The sequence below is a fragment of the Tachypleus tridentatus genome, chromosome 6, assembly GCF_004210375.1.
Source record: "Tachypleus tridentatus isolate NWPU-2018 chromosome 6, ASM421037v1, whole genome shotgun sequence".
NCBI lineage: Eukaryota > Metazoa > Arthropoda > Merostomata > Xiphosura > Limulidae > Tachypleus > Tachypleus tridentatus.
The window spans coordinates 41348498-41370665 of NC_134830.1; the positions used below are offsets into that span (position 1 = coordinate 41348498).

At 33.4% G+C, this 22168-nt stretch overlaps 1 protein-coding gene across 2 annotated transcripts; it reads left to right on the forward strand.

Moving 5' to 3' along the window:
• Positions 1-14988: 14988 nt before the first annotated feature.
• On the forward strand, positions 14989-21549 carry LOC143254536 (carbohydrate sulfotransferase 11-like). 2 transcript variants are annotated; one of them, XM_076509705.1, is made up of 3 exons: positions 14989-15121; positions 15604-15744; positions 20590-21549. In XM_076509705.1, the coding sequence occupies exons 2-3, from the start codon at positions 15634-15636 to the stop codon at positions 21508-21510; spliced, it is 1032 nt and encodes a 343-aa protein (XP_076365820.1). In that variant the 5' UTR covers positions 14989-15121; positions 15604-15633; the 3' UTR covers positions 21511-21549. The 2 variants fall into 2 exon arrangements, with proteins under 2 accessions (XP_076365820.1, XP_076365821.1); XM_076509706.1 differs by lacking the exon at positions 15604-15744 and having other exon boundaries at positions 14990-15121.
• The last annotated feature ends 619 nt before the right edge of the window (positions 21550-22168 follow it).

Below are 22168 nucleotides of genomic sequence, written 5' to 3' on the forward strand. Positions count from 1 at the left end.
AATGAAAAAAACACAAAAATATTTTGTTATCCCATTGTACGTTTTATTAAAGCACTTTACTCTCTACATGAAGATCAGTTAGTAATTGTTAACTGATATTATTCAGTCTTGTACAACACTTGTATGTTAGTTGTTTCAATCGTTGGTTATTATATACGTACACGAACGCTCTAATTAAATAACACATTAACGTGCTTCATTCCTCTGGCGTTGACAAGATTCTCAGCGTTCACATGAACATGAATTTAACAGCAGTATTTTTTTTTATATCACAGAAACATGGAGCTCAGCCAAATCCTCTTGAATCAAGTGCGTGGTAGGTAGCACCGAACGCTGCATTCGACCTTGAAACAGTATTTACTCACGTACATTGTAGTTTTACGATTTGGTTAGCACGTAAGGCTACTATGAATTTCAGTTTAGACGATGAACTAGATGATTATATATTAGACCAGGTGGGTTAAGGCGTTCGACTCGTAATCTGAGAGTCGCGGATTCGAATCCCGATCGCACCAAACATGCTCGCCCTTTCAACTGTGGGGGCGTTATAATGTGACGGTCAATCCTACTATTCGTTGGTAAAAGAGTAGCCCAAGAGTTGGCGATGGGTGGTGATGACTGGCTGCTTTCCCTTTAGTCTTACACTGCTAAATTAGGGACGGCTTGCGCAGATATCCCTAGCGTAGTTTTGCGCGAAATTCAAACAAACAAACAAACAAATGTATAAGTCGGATTGTACAACTATTAGATGTTAGCACTTAAAAATTATATAGAATATTACGTTAAGCAAGTCATTGAAAATATTAATCAAGCAATGTTGAAAATATTTTAGGTTACGTTACTATTATTTTCAACGTATACAATCGCGTCCTTTGACATGGTTAGCTGTGTCATCGCTCAGTCATGTTGGAACCGTCATTAGAGAGAAAACACGAGGTTGTGACATAGTTCCCCACTTCGGTCACATTTGAATAAAGGTACTTGTAGGTGGGTGTATTCATGTTGACTTTTTCAATTAGATATTAACCAGGAAAGACTTGAAATGGATCTTTGTCTACTAAGTTATGACTTTATATTTCCAGGGAATTCCATATAAATGAAAACAAAAAGCTTTATTGACATGTTACGAAATTTACCATTAAAATAACTGAAAATCTGCATCTATAATACTATTACAACATACTCTATCGTTGGACAATTTCGTCTGAATTTTGTGGTAAAAATAGCACTAATTCCACTCCAGGTAACGATAAAGAATTAATTTGTTTCTTCAATAACATTTGATACAGGTTCCAATCACTGATAGGCCTAACTTCGTTAACTACTTTTCAACAGAAATTCCGAAGCTAACGTACGCTTAATTTCAAATCTATCGATAATAAAACACGTTGAGTGAATAATCTGATCATTGATGAACAAACATACTAAATCTCCCTGCCTAACTTACTATTGAAACTTAACTGATTAATTCACGCAGTCTGGCATGTTACACTAATTTTGTACATGCTCTAGGAAGTTTAACATTACACAGAGGTCTTAACTTCCATCAAACCTCCAGACTTCACACAGTTATTACACGTACAATAAACATACAGACAAAAAAAAACTCAAATGTTATTGGGCTCTACATTTACCAGCTGTATATGGTAGTTTTTCTTTGCTTATTGTTGTAGGATCTCCTTTTATTTGATGTCTTTTGATGTTCGTAACGTTATTTAGGTCATTGTTAGAGTAAATCTAGTGGAGGTTATATTCTGAATGATCCTCTGGAAGTGACGTCGACAGGAATCTTGGACTCTTCAGCAGGTTAAATTATCTTTGGCAAGTTCTTCCCTGAACCAGTTGGCTATTTTCTCACCTATGTACTCCCAAAGACGATCATGATGGATGACCTTTGTCTTGGACCCTAATCCATCCAGATTCTGTAAACACATCACCGATTCGTTTCAGTACAATACTGCTTAATATTCGAATTAGTATTCTTTTTCAGATTGAACAGTCATACCATTTCACCTTAATCACATCACGTCTCATCACCATTAAGGTCAGCTCAACTTTATCAGTAGCTTAATTAAGTCTCTCACGGGTAATGCCATATAAGACATCATTGGTGTTTTAGTTTCTGTACTTTCTGTTGAGTGATTGTTCTCAGGTTGGGAGTACAGAAGGTACAGTAACACTTTGAGTTTTCTACACCAGTAAGTGATAGTGTTGTCCGTGGCTTCAGGTATTGGTGACTAGTAATACATAAGTAGCAGTGGAAGATTTTGAAACCACGTATTCTGATGTTCATCCACATAAATGACCAACTGGTTTAAAAGCTTACGCTTGTTTCTCTTCCATTTTGCTGGAACATGGATGAAGCCCTCTTGTTGTGGTCCTTTTGATTCCAAAGATGTTATACATTTTTACAAACTAGCAGACACCTTCAAATTGTTTGGATCAAATTAGCGTCTTTATTGTAACAGTATTTCTTTAAATACAATATTTTTAGAACAATACAAACAAACTGTAATTGTAGAAATGTGCACATTCATATCTTAGGCCTAACATTAGTTAAGGTTTTATAAAGTACGCCATCTCTTCGATAAAGAGATCAGTTAACGCTGTAATCTGTGTACGACTTCACTTACAACTAATCTTTACTGTGTGTTTTTCTTATAGCAAAGCCACATCGGGCTTTCTGCTGAGCCCACCGAGGGGAATCGAACCCCTGATTTAAAAGTTTTGTTTAATTGGTCTTTAAGACTTTCTTATTTTTCTTTATTTATGTGGGATATTTTGTTATTGTAATGTAATGTTGATACCTGTAAGTCTTTTGAATGTGTGCAAGTTTTTTTATAATAGTAAAGCCACATGGGGTTATCTGCTGAGTCCACCGAGGGGAATTGAACTCATGATTTTAGCGTTGCAAATCTGTAGACTTACCGCTGTACTACAGGACAATCTTGAGTGTATTTCATACTCTCAGTAAATAAACTTTTAATGTTATACTACGACAGAATAACGCACCTCTTTCAAAGCTTTTTACTTCTATGCTATTGTACAAAGTGGTTAATAAATGTAAATATATGTTCACTTTTTGTTATCATTCCTTTATTCATAGAAGTTTTAATGACCCGTTCGCTCAGTTCTTCAACTCACCGTCGCAGGCAGTCTGTTGTCAAGTTCACAATGCGCTTGCGCAATTTTCCTTTGGTAACAATCATACTATGCATGTTTATAATGAACACTGAAAAGCAAAAGTATGGTATGATTCTGGTGATAATAATAATGTAGATTGGAAGTTCTGATTTGAATGTAGTTCATTTGGTACCCATATCTTGAAACAAACTGATTGAAAAGTTTCTTTCATAGTTCATGCTTTATTGGTAAAGAACAGTGTACGCTTCTGGCCATTTGGTGAACCGTACACTTTGATGTATTTATCTCCGCTGTTACTCTGTAGCAGAAGCACATGAAGTGGTGCTGCCACACAATACTGTTGTTGCTGTCGATACTATTTCTTTCAGTATTGTTCCCATGATTTGCACAAATTATCTAATGAATCCCAACAGCCAACCGCATAGAAGTGCTTTGTCATTTTTTCCCCGCTGTCTTTAGCACTAAACTAAATGTCCAGCTGTTGAAAATTTACAGAAGTGACAAAGTGCCTTTGAATATCGAGTGTGCGGAACTACCAACTGTAGTTGTTTCTGTGAACTAGTATTAAAGTATTTGTTATGAATATTCTCCTGCACTGTTCTTCAGCTACAAAAAAATTGTTTCAGTATTCTTATTTTTATGCCTGAACATGTTTTAATTTGATTGTTGGACCGATCACATTATTTCTTCGTCATCATTTATGTTGTCACATCTTTGACTATATCTCTGTTGTACTTTTCAGTTTGTCGTTTTAGTTGTCTCGCGCTCTTCTCTACCACAGGCTTTACAATTTCATTAACACTGTACGTGTGTCTGTAAATCTATCAATATTCAAAATATTGTGCGAGCTAATTATTGTTTTAAATAAAAATTATTATTGTACTTCAATAACATATACATAGTTATTTAAGTGTGAACTAGATTTGGATTGATAGGTGTGTGTGAATAATACACACCTAATCTTATAATTCCAGATAAGCAAATACTTTTCATTTAACCATAACTATTAATAGCACAGTGTTATTTCTAATAACAAACAAATTATCTGTAGCTATAACTGTAGTCATAGTCATAACTACATCTTCAACGTGTATTATCCTGAACTATTTCTCATCCTGACAACACAAAATGTATCAACGAAAAATAATTCGCATGACCTCTATGTTTACCACTGTCGAGAGAAACAGCCATTGATAAAGAGCAGATGTTTAATAATTAAGGGTTACGTATTGCTGTCTTACCTTTAACTTTTGAATGTATTGTTTAAACTGTACTGTCCAAACCCCAATTTTCAATTTCGAGAAAGCTTAAAAATTACATTACCATACCTGACTCACACAAAGGTGTGATAGCATTTTGGAGATGAAACATACTTTTCACTTACAAATACATTTCAGACGGACGAAATTATTCAAAATTGCTGAAATTCACGATTATTACACCATTCTATGTAGTGGCAACAGAAAAAAAAGTAATACCAATAAACGGTATCCAATGTTTGTCAAAGACACAAATACCAAGTGATATGGCAGAGGTATGCATAAGTCTTAAAGTAGTCTTCAAAGCGACCAAAGTCATCATTGTTAAGACAGTTAGTATTGCAACGGTCATGTTTTATTGGTTATCCACGAGAAGTGGATTTTTGCCTTGGATTGTATCAGAGGTCATTTCTATGGACGAAACAAAAACCTTCCAGCACTCCGTCTGACAGATGACACATCTGAGTCTCACGTTACGAGCGATGTCTTCCAAACCAGTCTTATCCAGATTCTTTAGATACATGTCAGCTGGGATGAACATCGAGTAGGGCAATCCCCCCAAGAATTTAACTCAGTGTGCATTCTGCAGATGTAAACGATGCATACGTAATTGTAGGATAATTGATTATGTAACAGCTGGGAACCGTCTTGTTAAGGTGAGGTTGCTTTATTTGCAAGAGCACAGTTTGGAAAAGATGGTCAGTTAGAAGTGGAAGTGACAGAAATAACTGAAAATACCAATTAGATGATTATTCTAAGTAATACCAAATGTAAAATGCATGTATTTATTATGGGCAAAGCATAGAACTTCTAAAAGTCAAATATAATAAAGATATTACCTGTTAATACGTGTAAATCGATCTGTTCAAAACATGTTCTCAGTTCAAATGTATTCTCAAGACGGCTAGTATGGGTATTAACACTTTAATTAAAATAAAGTACAGAACAACGTTTCGACCTTCTTAGGTCATCTTCAGGTTAACAAAAGGATCTCAGTTTTTTCATCAATCATATGCTTATCATTTAATTTTAACTGTTAATAAATGTCGAAATATCTTTAAAATTTGTATTCTAAATGTCATATCACAGTTTAATAACATTTCTATGTAAATGTTTATCATTATAAGTACATCTTTTGAACACGTTTATTTTTTGGTATAAAAATCAAAGCAAAGCGACCTTAACGCTAAACGGTAGGTATGTCATGTTGTAAATGTTGCATACCTTTAGAACTTCAGTGTCTTCAGAATTTTCCAAGAAATAAAATTTACTTACATTAAATACAAATATTGTGTTGATTCCACAATCTTTATTTGTGTTTTGTCTTCTGTTTCGAGGACTTTAAATACCGCAGTGCTATTGGCCAGCCCCCCGCTAGTACAGCGGCATGTCTACGGATTTATAACGCTAAAATCAGGGGTCCGATTCCCCTTGTTGAGCTTAGCAGATAGCTCAATGTGGCTTTGTTGTAAGAGAAACACACACCCTATTGGCCAACTTTTCTTTTATCAACAATTGTTGGAACTTCAATTATTTTGTTTTGCTGTCTTGGAAAATGAAATTATGTAACAAATATGTAGAATTTCTAATGTTTCCTATACCTTTGGCAGCCATCTTGGGTTTTTGCCATTTTAAGTACTTTCACTGACCTATTAATAGTAATATTTTGAACTGAATTTGATTTCGTGTATCTGGAGTGAAAACAGTCTTTAAATCACATCATAATTTTCCCTTTTTTAGGAGGGGGTGTTTCTGGTTAATCACAAACTACGTAATGAGCCATCTGTGTTATGCCTACCACGGGCATCGAAACCTGGTTTATAGCGTTATAAACCTTCAGACTTACTGGGGGCAGTTCTTGGGAAAGAGTCGTGTAGAATAAGCTTAATTTGTCGATTTTGGGACTGACAAATGTAAATCTGAAAATGTGAAACAAATTTGTTTGAAAGTTCATACCAAAAAACATATCTTGTAAAATCCGCGTGCGTTGTTTGTGATCAAAACAGTAAAGTAACAGAACTGTTAAGTGGAAGTAGAAAATACAAATACAAGTTATGAATATCTCAATGATCAGTCGTGCAATAAAGATTAGGAATTTTCTTACTCTTTATAAAAGTAACGTCATCATAACAGCTAAATTTGCTGATCTTTCAGGTCTATCATGTGAACAAAATACAAAACAGATGTGCTATGAACCGTCTTATTCGACCAGAGTCTTATCTAGGCTTAGATTCATTCATTTTCTAATAGTTTCTATTATATCTTCTCAGCTAACTTCTTGACATCCTCCTCTCCGCCTACCTTCAACTAACAAACGAGTAGCATTCCAAGTATTATACCTGCTAGGTCACTTTCCTTCCTTCCACGTGCTCAGTCTAGGATCACGTGGTCTCTCTTATCTTACATAGATCAGCCCACTTTCTAATATCATCACACATGATCCTATTATCGCTTAAGGATATTCCCATGATTTAATGAATCATTCTTGTTACAGTCATTTTTAGTAAACATTTCTTGTTTTTTCCCAGTGCCTACGTTTCCGCTCCATGTAACAGAACTGGACTTATAAGTCCTAACATTCAATTTCCTTGGTATTTTCTTGTCGTAAACAACTCCCAAAGCACTGTTCGACTTCTGCCATTACAGTAAACAACTCCCAAAGCACTGTTCGACTTCTGCCATTACATTACACTCATTACATGCGTCCACATATCGACGTAAAACAGGGTATGTGTTATCGCCCAGTGTGAACATGTAAACGTTCCGGAAAAAAATCACATTCTACTAAAAGAAAGAAAAAAAAAAAGGCATACATGTAGTTATTTCATGTACATACAAAAATATTTGTAGCTATTACTTCGTTGGTTGTTTAGGGCGAAGCTTCGAAATGGATTATCTATGCTCAGCCCACCATGGGTATCGCAAGCCTACAGACTTGTATCCAAGCCACTGATATTGACTTCCAACAGAATTCATATTCTTAACATGAAAATTAAAAAAAAATATTTCTATATTTAAATTTCTCGTTCCACTTGATCATAATTACAAGTTTGAACGTTTCGTCCGAACAAAAGAAAAACAAATATACGTTGTCAGTTTCATTTCAGATTATCAAAAATTTTAAAACCACCCAGTTTTAGGTTTAGCATTTAAAAGAAATACATATTAATTCAGTCTAAATCTAACTAAAACAGTTAAAATTTGATCATTGTTTAGCATAAGCAACGACAAATGATCTTTTATCGCTTTTAAGTTATTCCTGTCCATCCAGTTTTAAATATAATACTAATTTCTTAGCTGTTTGAAACAGATACTAAATATTGTACTTCTGCTCATATCAAACCATATTTACTTCCAAAATATAATTGTTGACATTTCTTTGCACAGCTGTTTTTTCTCAAATAAATTAATCCTGGTTCCTATTCACAAGGTACACAGAAAACCTATGGTCCGGTGTGGCCAGGTGGTTAGGACGCTCGATTCGCAATATCTAGGTTGCGGATTCGAATCCCTATCACAACAAACGTGCTCGACCTTTCAGCGATGGGGGCGTTATAATGCGACGATCAATCCTACTATTCAGTGGTAAAAGAGAAGCCCAAGAGTTGGCCGTGGGTGGTGATGACTAGCTGCCTTCCATCTAGTCTTACGCTGCTAAATTAGGGACGTGTAGCGAAATTCGTTAACAGAGTAAAATCAACAATGACAACTGTACGTTACACAAACAACAAAATTATATATTCCTTTTTAAAATGTTTCCGATACCATTTTACAAATCATATTCAAAGTAAATTGTACACAGCGCTATTTAACCAGTTTCCACTATGACAATACATGATGACCAATAGGCCATACACTTCAACATAATACGACGGGTATGACTCAGACATTTTAAAATATACAGCAGTGTAGTGTTGTAGAAAGTATTAATTTCTAGGGTTCATAGGAACCAGGAAGAAGTTGCAAAAGGCCCTTTTAGCTCATGAAATATCCTGCGTCCACATAATACTAACAAATAACTCCTACGCTGATTTAGCAAGTCTTCATATTTGTATGTATAAATTACGCCTCCAACGATAATTTTTAACCAAAGACTGTGCTATATTAGAACCACAGCCATGGGAAAACAGCGGTCATTAAGTTTATTCAGCTTTCCTTACATAAACTTCCGTTGTTTTACTGCCATGTTGTAATGGTAAGTTCTTAAGTGCTAGCCTTCCGCTGACCCAAAGCACAAGTTTAAAGGGAAAAAAATTCAGTTACGTCTTACTCATTCTAATAGAATAATATATTAGAAGAAATTTAACGTAACGAATCGAATGACGTATAAGTGATGTAACTTATTGCAGTATGCAAGATACACAATTAATATAATACTGTATTTGTGTTACGTATTCTGTGCAAATGGTGGAAAACATTGAGAACCGAAATGCCACTGCAATTGCTGTTCCAATCATCCCTCATAAAAGTATAGTTTCCTCATAGCATAACGTGCTGGAGTATCTTCCTTCATTGTATGGTATGGAAGATTTGCTCCAATACGACCACAATTTTCAGTTAATCTGTTGACAAAGACCCTGGCAACATTATACGAAAATAATAGTATCAAACACCCATTACTTTTCTGACAGTATCTTCAAGAATTTTTTGTTGTAATTGCTGCGAATAACTCTGTGAAATATTTAAAAATTCAAGAGCTACTAAAATTATAAATATCATGTAACTAGTTTGTCACTAGTTTTCTTTTGTGATATAATGCTTGTGCTTTCGGTAAGTAAATTCGCTAAACACACATACACACACAATGACGTGAGAAGTAACAGTATTGTAATATATAACAACTATATATAATCCAGGCACATGCTCACTCAGAGACGTGACACACATGGTGTGGGTAGGAAAAGTAATGATCGACGTTTGGTTTGTTTAGAACTTCGCTCAAAGGTACACGAGGGCTATCTGTGCTGGCCGTTCCTGATTTAATGGTGAAAGACTAGAGGAAAAGCAGTTAATTATCACCACCCACCGGCAGCTCTTGGACTACTCTGTACCAACGAATAGTGGGGATTGATCGTTACATAATAACGCTCATAAGGCTAAAAGGGAGAGCATGTTTGGTGTGACGGGGATTCCAACCCACGATTCTCAGATTGCAAGTCGAGCGTCCTAATCACCTGGCCATGTCGGTATAATGATCGAAGTACTAGCCTTTACATCACGAAGAATGATACAGTAAATGTCGTACACTGTAGGAACCCTAAATTATGGTTCTTTGTTGTTTCACATGCGTGTCTGCTGGTTAGGGTGCTCGACTCACAATATGATGGTCATGGGTTCGAATGTGCTGTGGGGGTGTTATAATGGGACTCTCAATCCCACTATTTATTGATGAAAGAGTAGCCCACGAGTTGGCGATGGGTGGTGTTAATTTGCTGCTTTCCCACTGTTAAATTAGAGACCGCTAGCGCAGACAGCCTTGGATTAGCTTTGCACAAAATAAATCTATCCTATGCTTATTCACTTAGCATTATTTCAGGATACTGAATGATAATGCTCTTCTCCACTGTTCCAACTGGTCGACACATTTATCAAGTAATAGATACGACCTGAATAAAGCGCTTTTACACCCCATCGAGCGACTCCCAACACTAGAAACATCTTTTGAAGGGAGTACTTGATGGAACTAGATGAAAATCACAACATTCTCATGGTAATATCGTTGTTGTACAACCATATCGTTGTTGCCCTACCTGTCGTGGTAACCACACACTAAATACAAAGATGTGAAAATCCCTTTATCATATACTTATTCATAAGCGTAGGCCGAATAATCAATTATTATTATTTTGTACTTCAAATCAGATGTTTCGTTTGCGTGGAAATAAATTGAGGGAGTGACTTACTTTGTTTTACTGTTACGTAAGCTATTTTTGATCGTGTAATCTTTGGGTTGTGTAACGTTCTTTAAAAGTGAATAACTTTCATGGAAATAAACAAAGAATTAAGTTATAATAATGTACTACATCCATTATAAAGTCTCCCTGGTGGCTCATAAGCAAGCTAGAGAGCTGATTGGTTTGGTTTGTTTTGAATTTCGTGCAAAGCTACACGAGGGATATATGTGCTGACCGTCCCTGGTTTAGTGGTGAAAGACTAGAGGGAAGGCAGTTAGTCATCACCATCCACCGCCAACTCTTGGGTTACTCTTTCATCAACGAATAGTGGGATTAACTGTCACATTTATAACGCCCTCACGGCTAAAAGGGCGAGCATGTTTGGTGTGACGAGAATTTGAACTCGCGACTTTAACCACCTGGCCGTGTGGAGGGCTGATACTGACGAAGATAGAACAATTAGTACCATACGGAGCTATGCACTGAACTAAATAAACGAACTCTTAAAAAACAAAACGGATAATGTTTCACTTTTAATTTTTTTTCTTATTTCTGAAACGGTAGATGTGTTTAAGGTTTATATTTTTTGTAATATTAACTTATTAGTTAAATATTGAATTTAACAGTTAACATTTGTTTCTCGTCTTTTACTAAAAGCATTCAGTGAACGAAAATATTTGCATATTTATATTTTCGTCGTTTTCCGTTAACTTAATATTATGCACACATTTATCATGCATACATTCTTTTTTATACGAAAAACTCAGAAAGTAGGTTCCAAGCTATTATCAGCTTCAAGAAAGAACGACGCGCATTACGATGTTTTTATCAACATTTATCTATATAATCTAGGAACAATAGGGTTCACTGTTGATTTTCTATCGCTAGGCTTCATTCGTCCTTGTGTTTAATGACACAATAAGAACGAAACAGCATGTGACGTTAGATCTACAAACGCTTTCGAAGTTTAAACTATAATACGTTGAGGTAATTTATTAAAAAATTAATGTAACCTACAAACGCATTTCAGGCCTATTTTCTTTATTACTAAAACGTTCAGTTTAGAGCGATTATTATGTATTAACGGATTTTTAATGTGTGTTAATGTTTAAGCAAAGAATGCATGCGAAGGTGTAACTTACCTGACATAGTTTTATTGTTATCTCGTATTTTGTATTCGTAAAAACTAAAATTTCTTTAGTTATAAATTGTGTCAATTAACGTGGAGCTCACTTATAAAGTTAAATTAGAAGATGAGTACCTTTAGTGATTTAAATAAATAAAATTTTACAAAAGATGAATTCACATTTGCTGCATGTATAATGTCGGCATTACAAGGTTGAGGACGTTATATTAAAACAATTTTGAGAATAAAAACCAGCAAGCTATGTGGCAACCACATCCGCTGTAGTTTTGCAGTGTAACAGAATGTATCAGAACTACATTTTGATATTGTTTAGCATTTCCTAAATAGTGTGACGCCAACGTAAGTTGATTGCTTTTGAAAGATGGCGACAACCCTTTTCGTGGCTTAATATCCATATACTTCAGATCGCCAAGATGTGTTCAGATTGGGGATTTAGAATTTCCAAGACAGGGATATCTTTTGTACTTAACCGTATTGGAAAACAAAGAAATATGGATCAGGCTGAGACACTAAAACTAGAAAGAGCTTGCAGAAAGTCATACCACAAGAGTGGTAAGCAAAATTCTGGCGTTTTGTAATAAAAGAGAAACTACGAACATAATCATCAGTGGCAGAAACCGTCCACGCATCCAAGAGAACGGTATATAACATAATAAGCAAAAATATCCTTCTGGAAAAGTAACTCAAGTCATGTTCTAGAAGTTGCTTCTGCAACATATCACCTCAAGCTGCCAGAGAGTGAAATGAGTGAATATTCATTCTATTACGTGTGAAAACATATCAGTAACGCCCGGATGTAGTGCCTATGAGTTTCTGTGTGATTGGACTGTTAAAAAAGTGCCTAGAAACCATTGTCCTTGTACACTAGATGGATTATATGGAAATAAATTAGAAAATAGAAAATGTGGTATGCTTTTAACGTGACAATATTACGATAACACCTTTTCCATTGGAAACTACGCTGCACGGCTAACGTTAAAACATATGGGTATCAGGTTTAGCCTAACCAGACGTGATGACAGGAACTTTAGCGATATGGTGAGGCTCCAAAATAGTTTTAACAACCTGTATATAAACCAAACCCAGATCTTGTAATTTTCATTTGACTTAGCGATGTCGTAAGAAATATTGTATTTTATAAAAATTCATCTCTTTTACAGTGTGAAATGTTTGTTTGTTGGATTTCGTACAAAGCTACTAGGGTTATCTGTGCTAGCCGCCTGTAATTTTGAAGCAATAAAATAGAAAGAAGGTAGATAACCAATACCAACAGTTCTTGGGCTACTCTTGTTAAGCTGATAAATGACATTCTTATAATGTTCCTACTGTCTCAAAGTGAATTATATTTCTTTGTGGTAAAGGGGTGCGAACCATGAACTTCAAATCGGCACCCTAACGATTGGGCCGCGCTGGGGCTGCACTGTAAAATGAGAAAATATTATATTCAGCATATTTCAGTACCGAAATACATCTATAATACTGGATTAAACATTAATTTTTTTTTATTAGCAGATGGAGCCAAAGTCTCTAAAAAGCCCAAAGTGCGAAGTAACATTAATTAATCAGGAAGCAGCTCTTTGATACAAGCATGACACTACATTATTTTAAAATTTGCAATTGCAATGCTAGTATATTTTGAACCAGATAGTAATTTTGAACTAAAACAGGATTGGTATCACAATATAATTAACACTGAAAAAAGTTTTAAACGTATGAACAAACGACACGATCGTGATAACCTTGATTATATGACAACTTTTTATTCGCTTTGCGTTTTGTCTTTGCATGGTCATCGATAGCTTAAACGTCTACAGGCTGTTCTCCATTACTGAAATAAAGAACAGTTACTTATTTAAGTAGTTTTTGATTTTGGTAATATGCTCAAAATATATTCTTTTACCCACTGATAAAATACATTTTTTTATAAACTCCAAATCTCTTTTACGTTTCTAGCTTTGTAGTGCTGACATCTATCGAGTAAAACGTATATTATAATACCAAACATAATTATATACGGCATTTGAATTAATAAAATAAAAGAATGAGCATAAAGCCTACATTTCTTTTCGCAATATTGGTATTAAAATTTCAAAATTAGTAGGAAGTTTGCAGTTTAGTCGTCATTGCAAAAAATAATATTAAGTAAATATTTTATTTTTGAGTACTGTCATATTTTATGTGTGTGTAATGCTATTAAGTAAATATTTTATTTTTGAGTACTGTCATATTTTATGTGTGTGTAATGCTATTAAGTAAATATTATATTTTTGAGTACTGTCATGTTTTATGTATGTGTGTAATGCTATTAAGTAAATATTATATTTTTGAGTACTGTCATGTTTTATGTATGTGTGTAATGCTATTAAGTAAATATTTTATTTTTGAGTACTGTCATATTTTATGTGTGTGTAATGCTATTAAGTAAATATTTTATTTTTGAAGTACTGTCATGTTTTATGTGTGTGTTATGCTATTAAGTAAATATTTTATTTTTGAAGTACTGTCATGTTTTATGTGTGTGTTATGCTATTAAGTAAATATTTTATTTTTGAAGTACTGTCATGTTTTATGTGTGTGTTATGCTATTAAGTAAATATTTTATTTTTGAAGTACTGTCATGTTTTATGTATTAGTTTAATTCTCTCTAATTAAATGTGATTTTACATTTAAACAAAGATAAAAGTATTAGTTTAAGTTCGAAAGTAAAACTTAAGTCTAGTGTATTGCCGTTATGCAGAGAAACATGGAAATCGTGAGGAGAAAGAGATTAACCAATTAAAATATCCAACAAAATAATAAAACATTTTATTTCATGGTCACTTTTTTTTTCGACCTTATTTGTATAGTTAAACTTTGGTACAATTGGTCGTCTTATAGAATGTAGGTCCAGATCTAGACCACAAATAACACACAGTCTAACATTAAAAAAATCAAATAAACTAAAACAGCTTATTTTATAGTTATATTCGTTTACTTCTAAAATAAATAGTATAATTTGTGGCAAAATAAACATTATTAGCAAAGAAATATGTAAAAATCGTGAACTAGCTATCTGTTTAACATTCTTAACGCTGAAGATAACCGTTCCGGTAAGGCGGCTCGATTACGGTATTCAGAGATATATACAACGTGTCGCATTTCGTGTTTTGTGATCCGTATATGGAACTGACACTCACTGTACAAAAATTCTTAGCCGATAGGTCTAAATTTTCACTGAATTTAATAGCAGGTGAATACTTGTGTTTAACACATTCAGTAAGTATTTCTCTTTGATACGAATAGTCCCTAGCTAGTTCAGCGGTATGCCTACGGATTTACAACGCTACAATCAGGGATTCGATTCCCCTCGATGTTGTTTAAGAAAATCCAACCCTGGTAGGAACAAAACTCATTTAATTTTATCATAGAGGATGGAAAACATGTCCACGATTCGCTCTCGTCCACCTGTATCTGTTAATAATAGAAACAAATCACACCTGTGAGCTAATCCAATACCACCTGTGCAGTAGATGGGCAAGGCTTATGAGGAAAGAATACTGAAGTTTTATTATATCAAAGTGTGTGATAGCTATGTATAGCACGGCCCGACAGGAAAGCTTCTAAAATACAAGATTTAGGGATCAAGTCATGAATACCAGGAGAAATGTTATGGTTTGTACGAAATAGACTAAAAAAAGGTAAGTTTTTGTTTTGTATCTATCTGTCTGTCTGTCTCTCTTTCTCTGTATATATATGCATGGATATGAAAAATAATTGGAAAATTTCTTTTCCTTAAATTAAATATGATGGAGGAAGCATTTGGATAATTATGTTAATGTTTACTGTTTTGAATATAGTTCGTTTTAAGTAAGTTATTTTATTATTTTCAGTATTGGCTTTATATTTATTTGTATTATTGGTGTAAAATGTTAAATTCCGTAGTAAAAGGTCGTGTTTGATGAATAGTTGTAGCACGTGAGCTTATCGAAAAGAAACCTTATAACTTGTGTAATAAACTGTTAATGCATCAAAATAACGAAATATAAAACATTTTGATAGATTTAAAAATCAAACAATGAATTGTACTACAAGTTCTGTGAAATACTTAAGCCTAAATCTTATTAACATATTTCAGTTTCACAGCCTATAAAAATACGTAGTTTGTTTTTTGTACTTTTAGACAGTCAAAAAAGAATTTACAAAATAAAAAATGCGACAACCGAGACGTAATTTGTTTCTTCTGCTGTTGGTCTGTGTTGTATTTGTTCTACGGAAGTCTGCAATATTTATAAAGAAAGAAACATCTTCTGCACCTCATCAGGTATAGACACTTAAACTACTACTGGAAGTTTTTCTTTTTCTTCTAACGTTTACTGTTCGGTTTACTAACGTATTTTAATTTTGATAAAATTGTTTCCTTTCAATTATCACTTCTTTATTCTGAGAGTAAAGCTAGCTTTTGATTTTTAACATTTTAGGTGTGTCTTATGAAAATTGTTTATTTCGTAAAATGGATATCTGTTTGTAAACAAAGTGTTAATGAAAGAAGTAGGAAGCAGTATACACCAGTTAGTGAACTCAGTGAACATAGTTAGGGTTATGGTGATCTCCGGTCCACGGGTTTTCGGCAGAGTAAACCGAAAATTTCTGCTAAAGAGGAGATCCTACAAATCAGCATTTGTAGGATATGAATTTGTCTCTCTGAACTCCAACTACGTTTGTCAACAAGGAAGAGTGTATGTATAGAATACGTAAAACAATGAAAACAAACACAATACAATACTAAAACTTGTCATGGGTGTGTAGAATTGTTAAGAAACAGACAATACTCTCACGTTAATACGAATTACAGAATCTTAACAGTTCTCTCAAGAGGTCTAAATCTCAAATTTCTAAAGTATAACTCTATATCTGAAAAAAAAAACTTTACCTAACAGAGGAGAACAATGATACAAACGAAGCTAGGCTACTCACGACATGCACCTCGTCCGTGTGGTGTTAACATTTCTACTCTTCACATGATTCTCCAACAGAAAAAAAACAATAACAACAGCTGTTTATGTAAGGACATCATGAGTAATGCCACAGCTTTGTTTCCTTCAAGAAATCACCTGCCTAACGATACAAACATATGCATAAGTAAAAACAACTTTACAATAAAAAAAACACTTGACAAAGATTGCCTACTACCTTAAGGTAGTAGAGGGTAATTAAGACACGATGCTTGATAAAATAAAACAACAATTCCATTTAACAGCGACACATGTTAAAGTACTTCAATAATTATGCAATTACAACTACACAACAATGAAAAAGAAACTCTTTAAGAATGCAACATATAATAAAGAAAAATACTATTTAAGAACATTCAATGAATACTATAAAATATAAAACTCATAATACTAAAACCGTTTTTATTATGTAAATATATTACAATTAGAAATATAAATCTATAGTAGAAACTCACACTGGTTTAGCGTTAAACCTGAAGATTTATAACACTAAAAATCAGACTTCCATACCTATAGTGGGTACAGCACAGATAACACATTGTGTAGATTCTTGCTTAGCAACAAACAAACGAACAAATCCTTATCGTAGCTGAATACAAAATGATATAAAATTAAACCCTTTAGTATTACACACTTTAAAATAATTGAAATTCCAAATATTTTCAAACATAATCATTACTCCTTTGTGAAAACAAAGCAAAAAGATCCGAATAAACTATACACATATACAATAGCATAAAGTAGAGCGCCCTCTACATTAGGTAACAAAACTAATCATAATGAACGTTACGTATACAAAGAACATTAAAAAACATCTCATACAACCTTTCAATTACCTGTGTACATGAAAAGCAAGAAACGAAACTTATAAACATATATAATACGTAGAATGTAAATATTTTAAAAGATTGCGAACAAAATTAAAACAAATTCCATATTTTCTCTTAAATATTAGATAAGTCTGCTAAGTACTGAAGGAAATTTTATCTGCGTAAAAAATAAAAAGACCGGAAGAAAAGTGAAAACATTTTTTATTATGACTTAAAAATATAGTGCATGTGTTCTTATTTAGACAAAGGAATGATTGTCTTTACTGGATTAGAAAATATATAGGCAATTTTTTCTTCTCCAAACAGATCTCTGTGGGACAACTTATATTGAAACCAAATAGAACTTAGAAATAACACAGGCTCTGATCTAGTAAGAAGACCCGTGTACTTTCTCTTAAAAAAGCGTCACCATAATTGGTCTTTCTTCCAAAGCATTCGTTGGTTTTAACATGCAGACATCATTCATTTGGCTAGCAAAAGGCATTGCAGTAATTAATAATTTTAACACGGATTTACGGCAAGTTTCCCTATGGAATAGTAGACATTATCTACTATAGACAACAAAGACAGCTAGAATAAAACAGTTTGAATGGTTTTCTGGGCTATGTGTTTCTGTTATAACAGAAAAAAAAAGGGACAAGTTAAACATCAAAACTAGACTAAATGAGGAATATAAAAACCTTGTGTTGATAGAGATTGTATAAAACATAAAATATAGCCATACATCACTCTGACAAGAAAGAGATAGTGTGTGTTGAAAAAAATCTCTTTTGGTTCTTTTCACCACGTCAGCGAGAGCTCGTTTCCATAAACTAAGACAAAGAATTGTTAAAGTTAAAAAACAAAATCTTCTAACGAGAAATGAAACTAAAACAAACTCTTACATTTTACAAACATTCTTAAATATTTTTATTAATGTTTTCAAAAAGTCAACATATAACAATTCTACGACTTGAATCTATATTCGAATAACAAATAAACAAATTTGTACACAATCTACATAACTGGGTTAACCTGTGTGAAATTTTCAATAGCAGTGTCGAAAGACGATTTTATGTTCTAATAAAAAATGTTAGTTTATCGAGTTATTGAAATAATAGTAGGCCAATGTCTCCTTTCCCAACAGATAAATGATAGCTTAAATGAGATTGTTATATTGTAGTTTGTAACTGAAAATCACCAAGTTCGACTCTTCTCAAATTTTTAGCATGTAAATATTTTTTACTAGTGTGTCACCATTTTACTTCTTTCTGAATAAATGCTTGATGATTAATGCAGGAATGATCTGTGTTGTACCGTAATGTTAAAAACTGGGTATATTCCTTGAAAAAAGCTCGTTCTGTTCAGTTACCTAGCTGTATGCAACACAAAAAACGGTTATCATAAATCAGTTATAAGAGCTCAAATAATGAAGTTTCATTTTCCATCTATTTTCAACGAACTCTGTCATTACACTAGTTGAAGTGTTTAATTTTTATTTTCAACGAACTATGTCATTACACTAGTTGAAGTGTTTAATTTTTATTTACAACGAACTCTGTCATTACACTAGTTGAAGTGTTTAATTTTTATTTTCAACGAACTCTGTCATTACACTAGTTGAAGTGTTTAATTTTTATTTTCAACGAACTCTGTCGTTACACTAGTTGAAGTGTTTAATTTTTATTTTCAACGAACTCTGTCATTACACTAGCTGAAGTGTTTAATTTTTATTTTCAACGAACTTTGTCATTACACTAGTTGAAGTGTTTAATTTTTATTTTCAACGAACTCTGTCATAACACTAGCTGAAGTGTTTAATTTTTATTTTCAACGAACTCTGTCATTACACTAGTTGAAGTGTTTAGTTTTTATTTCCTAAGGTGTTTCGTTGAAAAATGAGAAATTATTTTCAATACAGTTTAATATGGTTACAACGTCCTAAATTCTACTCCTTGTTTGTAATGCTATGTGGTATTCACGCAACTGATATCCATTAGGTAAGGTATAAAATATCCACAGAACCTAGTTCCACAGTAATTTAGAGAGTGTAGAAAACCTGAGCACCAAGAGAAAACAAATAATATAATATATAAGTGAACAAATAAAGCAATCTTTCTATATACACGACGAGATTGTGTATTGTATTTACTGATCAGCTCTCTCTCTGTTCGCTTGAATTCGTACTGGCTACTGTGGTGTTTTTCAAAACTGTCCAATAAGACAAAGTATAATGTGATTATGCACGTTTAAGTTAGGTCAGGATCCTAGTGCAATGCTTCAGAATCCTTAGATTACCTAGTTTAAATCTACATCAATCTAAATATACACATTCAAAGGAAATAAACCTTAACTCATACCAATTTATACATGTTTCTGAATCATACCTTTCAATGGCTAAGATTCTAACCATGAAATATGATGTAGAATTTATATTTGCATAAAGTCTATGAATGAATATTGTGACGTTTACAAACATGTCATCAAATACGTTCAAAAAATCACCATAAAATGTAGATAAATTGAATGAGTATATCACATCGCATATACATTTTGAAACATTTACGAAAGGGTAAAATTGACAGTTACTTTAATTGTTACATCTGTGTCCAAACCAGTTTTATAAAATTGACAGTCACTTTAATAATTGTTACAGCTGTGTCCAAACCAGTTTTATAAAATTGACAGTTACTTTAATTGTTACAGTTGTGTCCAAACCAGTTTTATAAAATTGACAGTTACTTTAATTGTTACAGCTGTGTCCAAACCAGTTTTATAAAATTGACAGTTACTTTAATTGTTACAGCTGTGTCCAAACCAGTTTTATAAAATTGACAGTTACTTTAATTGTTACAGTTGTGTCCAAACCAGTTTTATAAAATTGACAGTTACTTTAATTGTTACAGCTGTGTCCAAACCAGTTTTATAAAATTGACAGTTACTTTAATTGTTACAGCTGTGTCCAAACCAGTTTTATAAAATTGACAGTTACTTTAATTGTTACAGTTGTGTCCAAACCAGTTTTATAAAATTGACAGTTACTTTAATTGTTACAGCTGTGTCCAAACCAGTTTTATAAAATTGACAGTTACTTTAATTGTTACAGCTGTGTCCAAACCAGTTTTATAAAATTGACAGTTACTTTAATTGTTACAGTTGTGTCCAAACCAGTTTTATAAAATTCATCTTCTTATGGCTGATTTTCTATCAGTTCAACCATATTTTAGACAATAGGAATGGCTGTCTAAAAACTGACATGACAAAAAACTAGTTACTCTCATGGATCTTTTAAAAAAATGTTCAATAATTTCATGCAAATCAATTCAAAGATCTTTCATTTTCCAGAAAAGCTGGCTGACCAAGTTTCGAGAGAAGCTGATAAGTCAAGACAGACAGCCTGAAATATATCGAAGAGTTAAACGAATGACAGATGTCTGTAAAAAATACAACATGAAAGGAGAATTTTCTTCATACAAAGAAATTATTCGTGGTGAATTTCGTTACGTTGCTCTAAGAATTAGTAATAAGTCATTGCTAAAACTCCGAAGTAACCGGGACTACAAGATGGCAACGTGTATAAATCTTAAGGCTGGAAGCAGTAGTGCTTTAGGATTTTTATTTATCGTTCCAAATAATCGACATAAATATCCTCATGGTGATGTACACTTAAGAAGCAGAACTCCTTATATTTGCCTCAGTTTTGAAGAATATAAAAATGGTTCATTTCCTGGCTTCTTCCTTTACATGTTTGTACGTCATCCTTTTACACGACTAGTGTCCTTCTATCGTGATCACATTCTTTACCATTACAAACTAAACAATACTGAAAGAACACCGAATCTGCCAGATGTTCACAGTGAACTGACGCTTCCTCTGAAATACTTAGAAGGAAAACCAATTACCTTTCGAGATTTTATACAGGTTGTGCTTCGTGCTGATTTTTACAATCCAAAGACATTTGACTACCATTGGTTACCAATATGGATGATGTGTGCACCTTGCCATATCCAGTACAACTTTATAGGAAAAGTAGAAACTATGTCTGACGATCTGATATACCTAAGCTCACTCAAAGGACTCACGGCTGAGTTAGCGGAACGATCTGAAGTTATGTGGTTGCATCAAAGTGAAAGGGCTAATGTCAGTTCGTCAGAACTAACACGTCAGTTTTTCTCAAGTATTCCAAAGTATGAGATTGACCAGTTGTATGAGAAATACAAGCTAGATTTTGAATTGTTTAATTACTCACTGAATGAAGTTTTATAAATAAAAAACGGAAGTAATAATATGAATAATAGTACTTCACGAGCCAATAAAAACAAAATATGAATTTTGGTGGAAAAAGAACTGCGTACCAGTGATGATTCAAAATCACTAATGTCAGTTTTTCTATTCTCAAGACAGCTCGTACGAGTATTAAAACTTTGACGAAAATCAAATACAGAACAACGTTTTGACCTTCTTCAGATGACCTAAGAAGGTCGCAGTGTTGGCTGTACTTTATTTAATACTCATACCAGCCGTCTTAAGAATGCATTTTTTACTTCAAATGGGTTTCTCTTCGTCATGAATGTCAACTTTCAGAACAAGATCATGGTTTCTAATATTCTATACGAAAATAGAAAAAGACATGTTACCCCACAATTTGTTCACTGTTATAACGACATGATTATAACAACAAAATAAAATTACCATAATATAGTTCCATTCATAATAGTATGTATTATAGAAAATAATTTTATGGGATTCTTCAAGAGATTCGTGTCTAGTTGAACAAAACTGTTATTTTATATACCACTTGATAACTTAATGATTGCTGCTTGTGATGTAACGTGATGCAAGTGAAGCTCCCGGATACAGTCTTTGTCAGTTTTTTTCATTCATTAATTTGGTAGACACTTTAACTCGTGATTTCGCATATTGA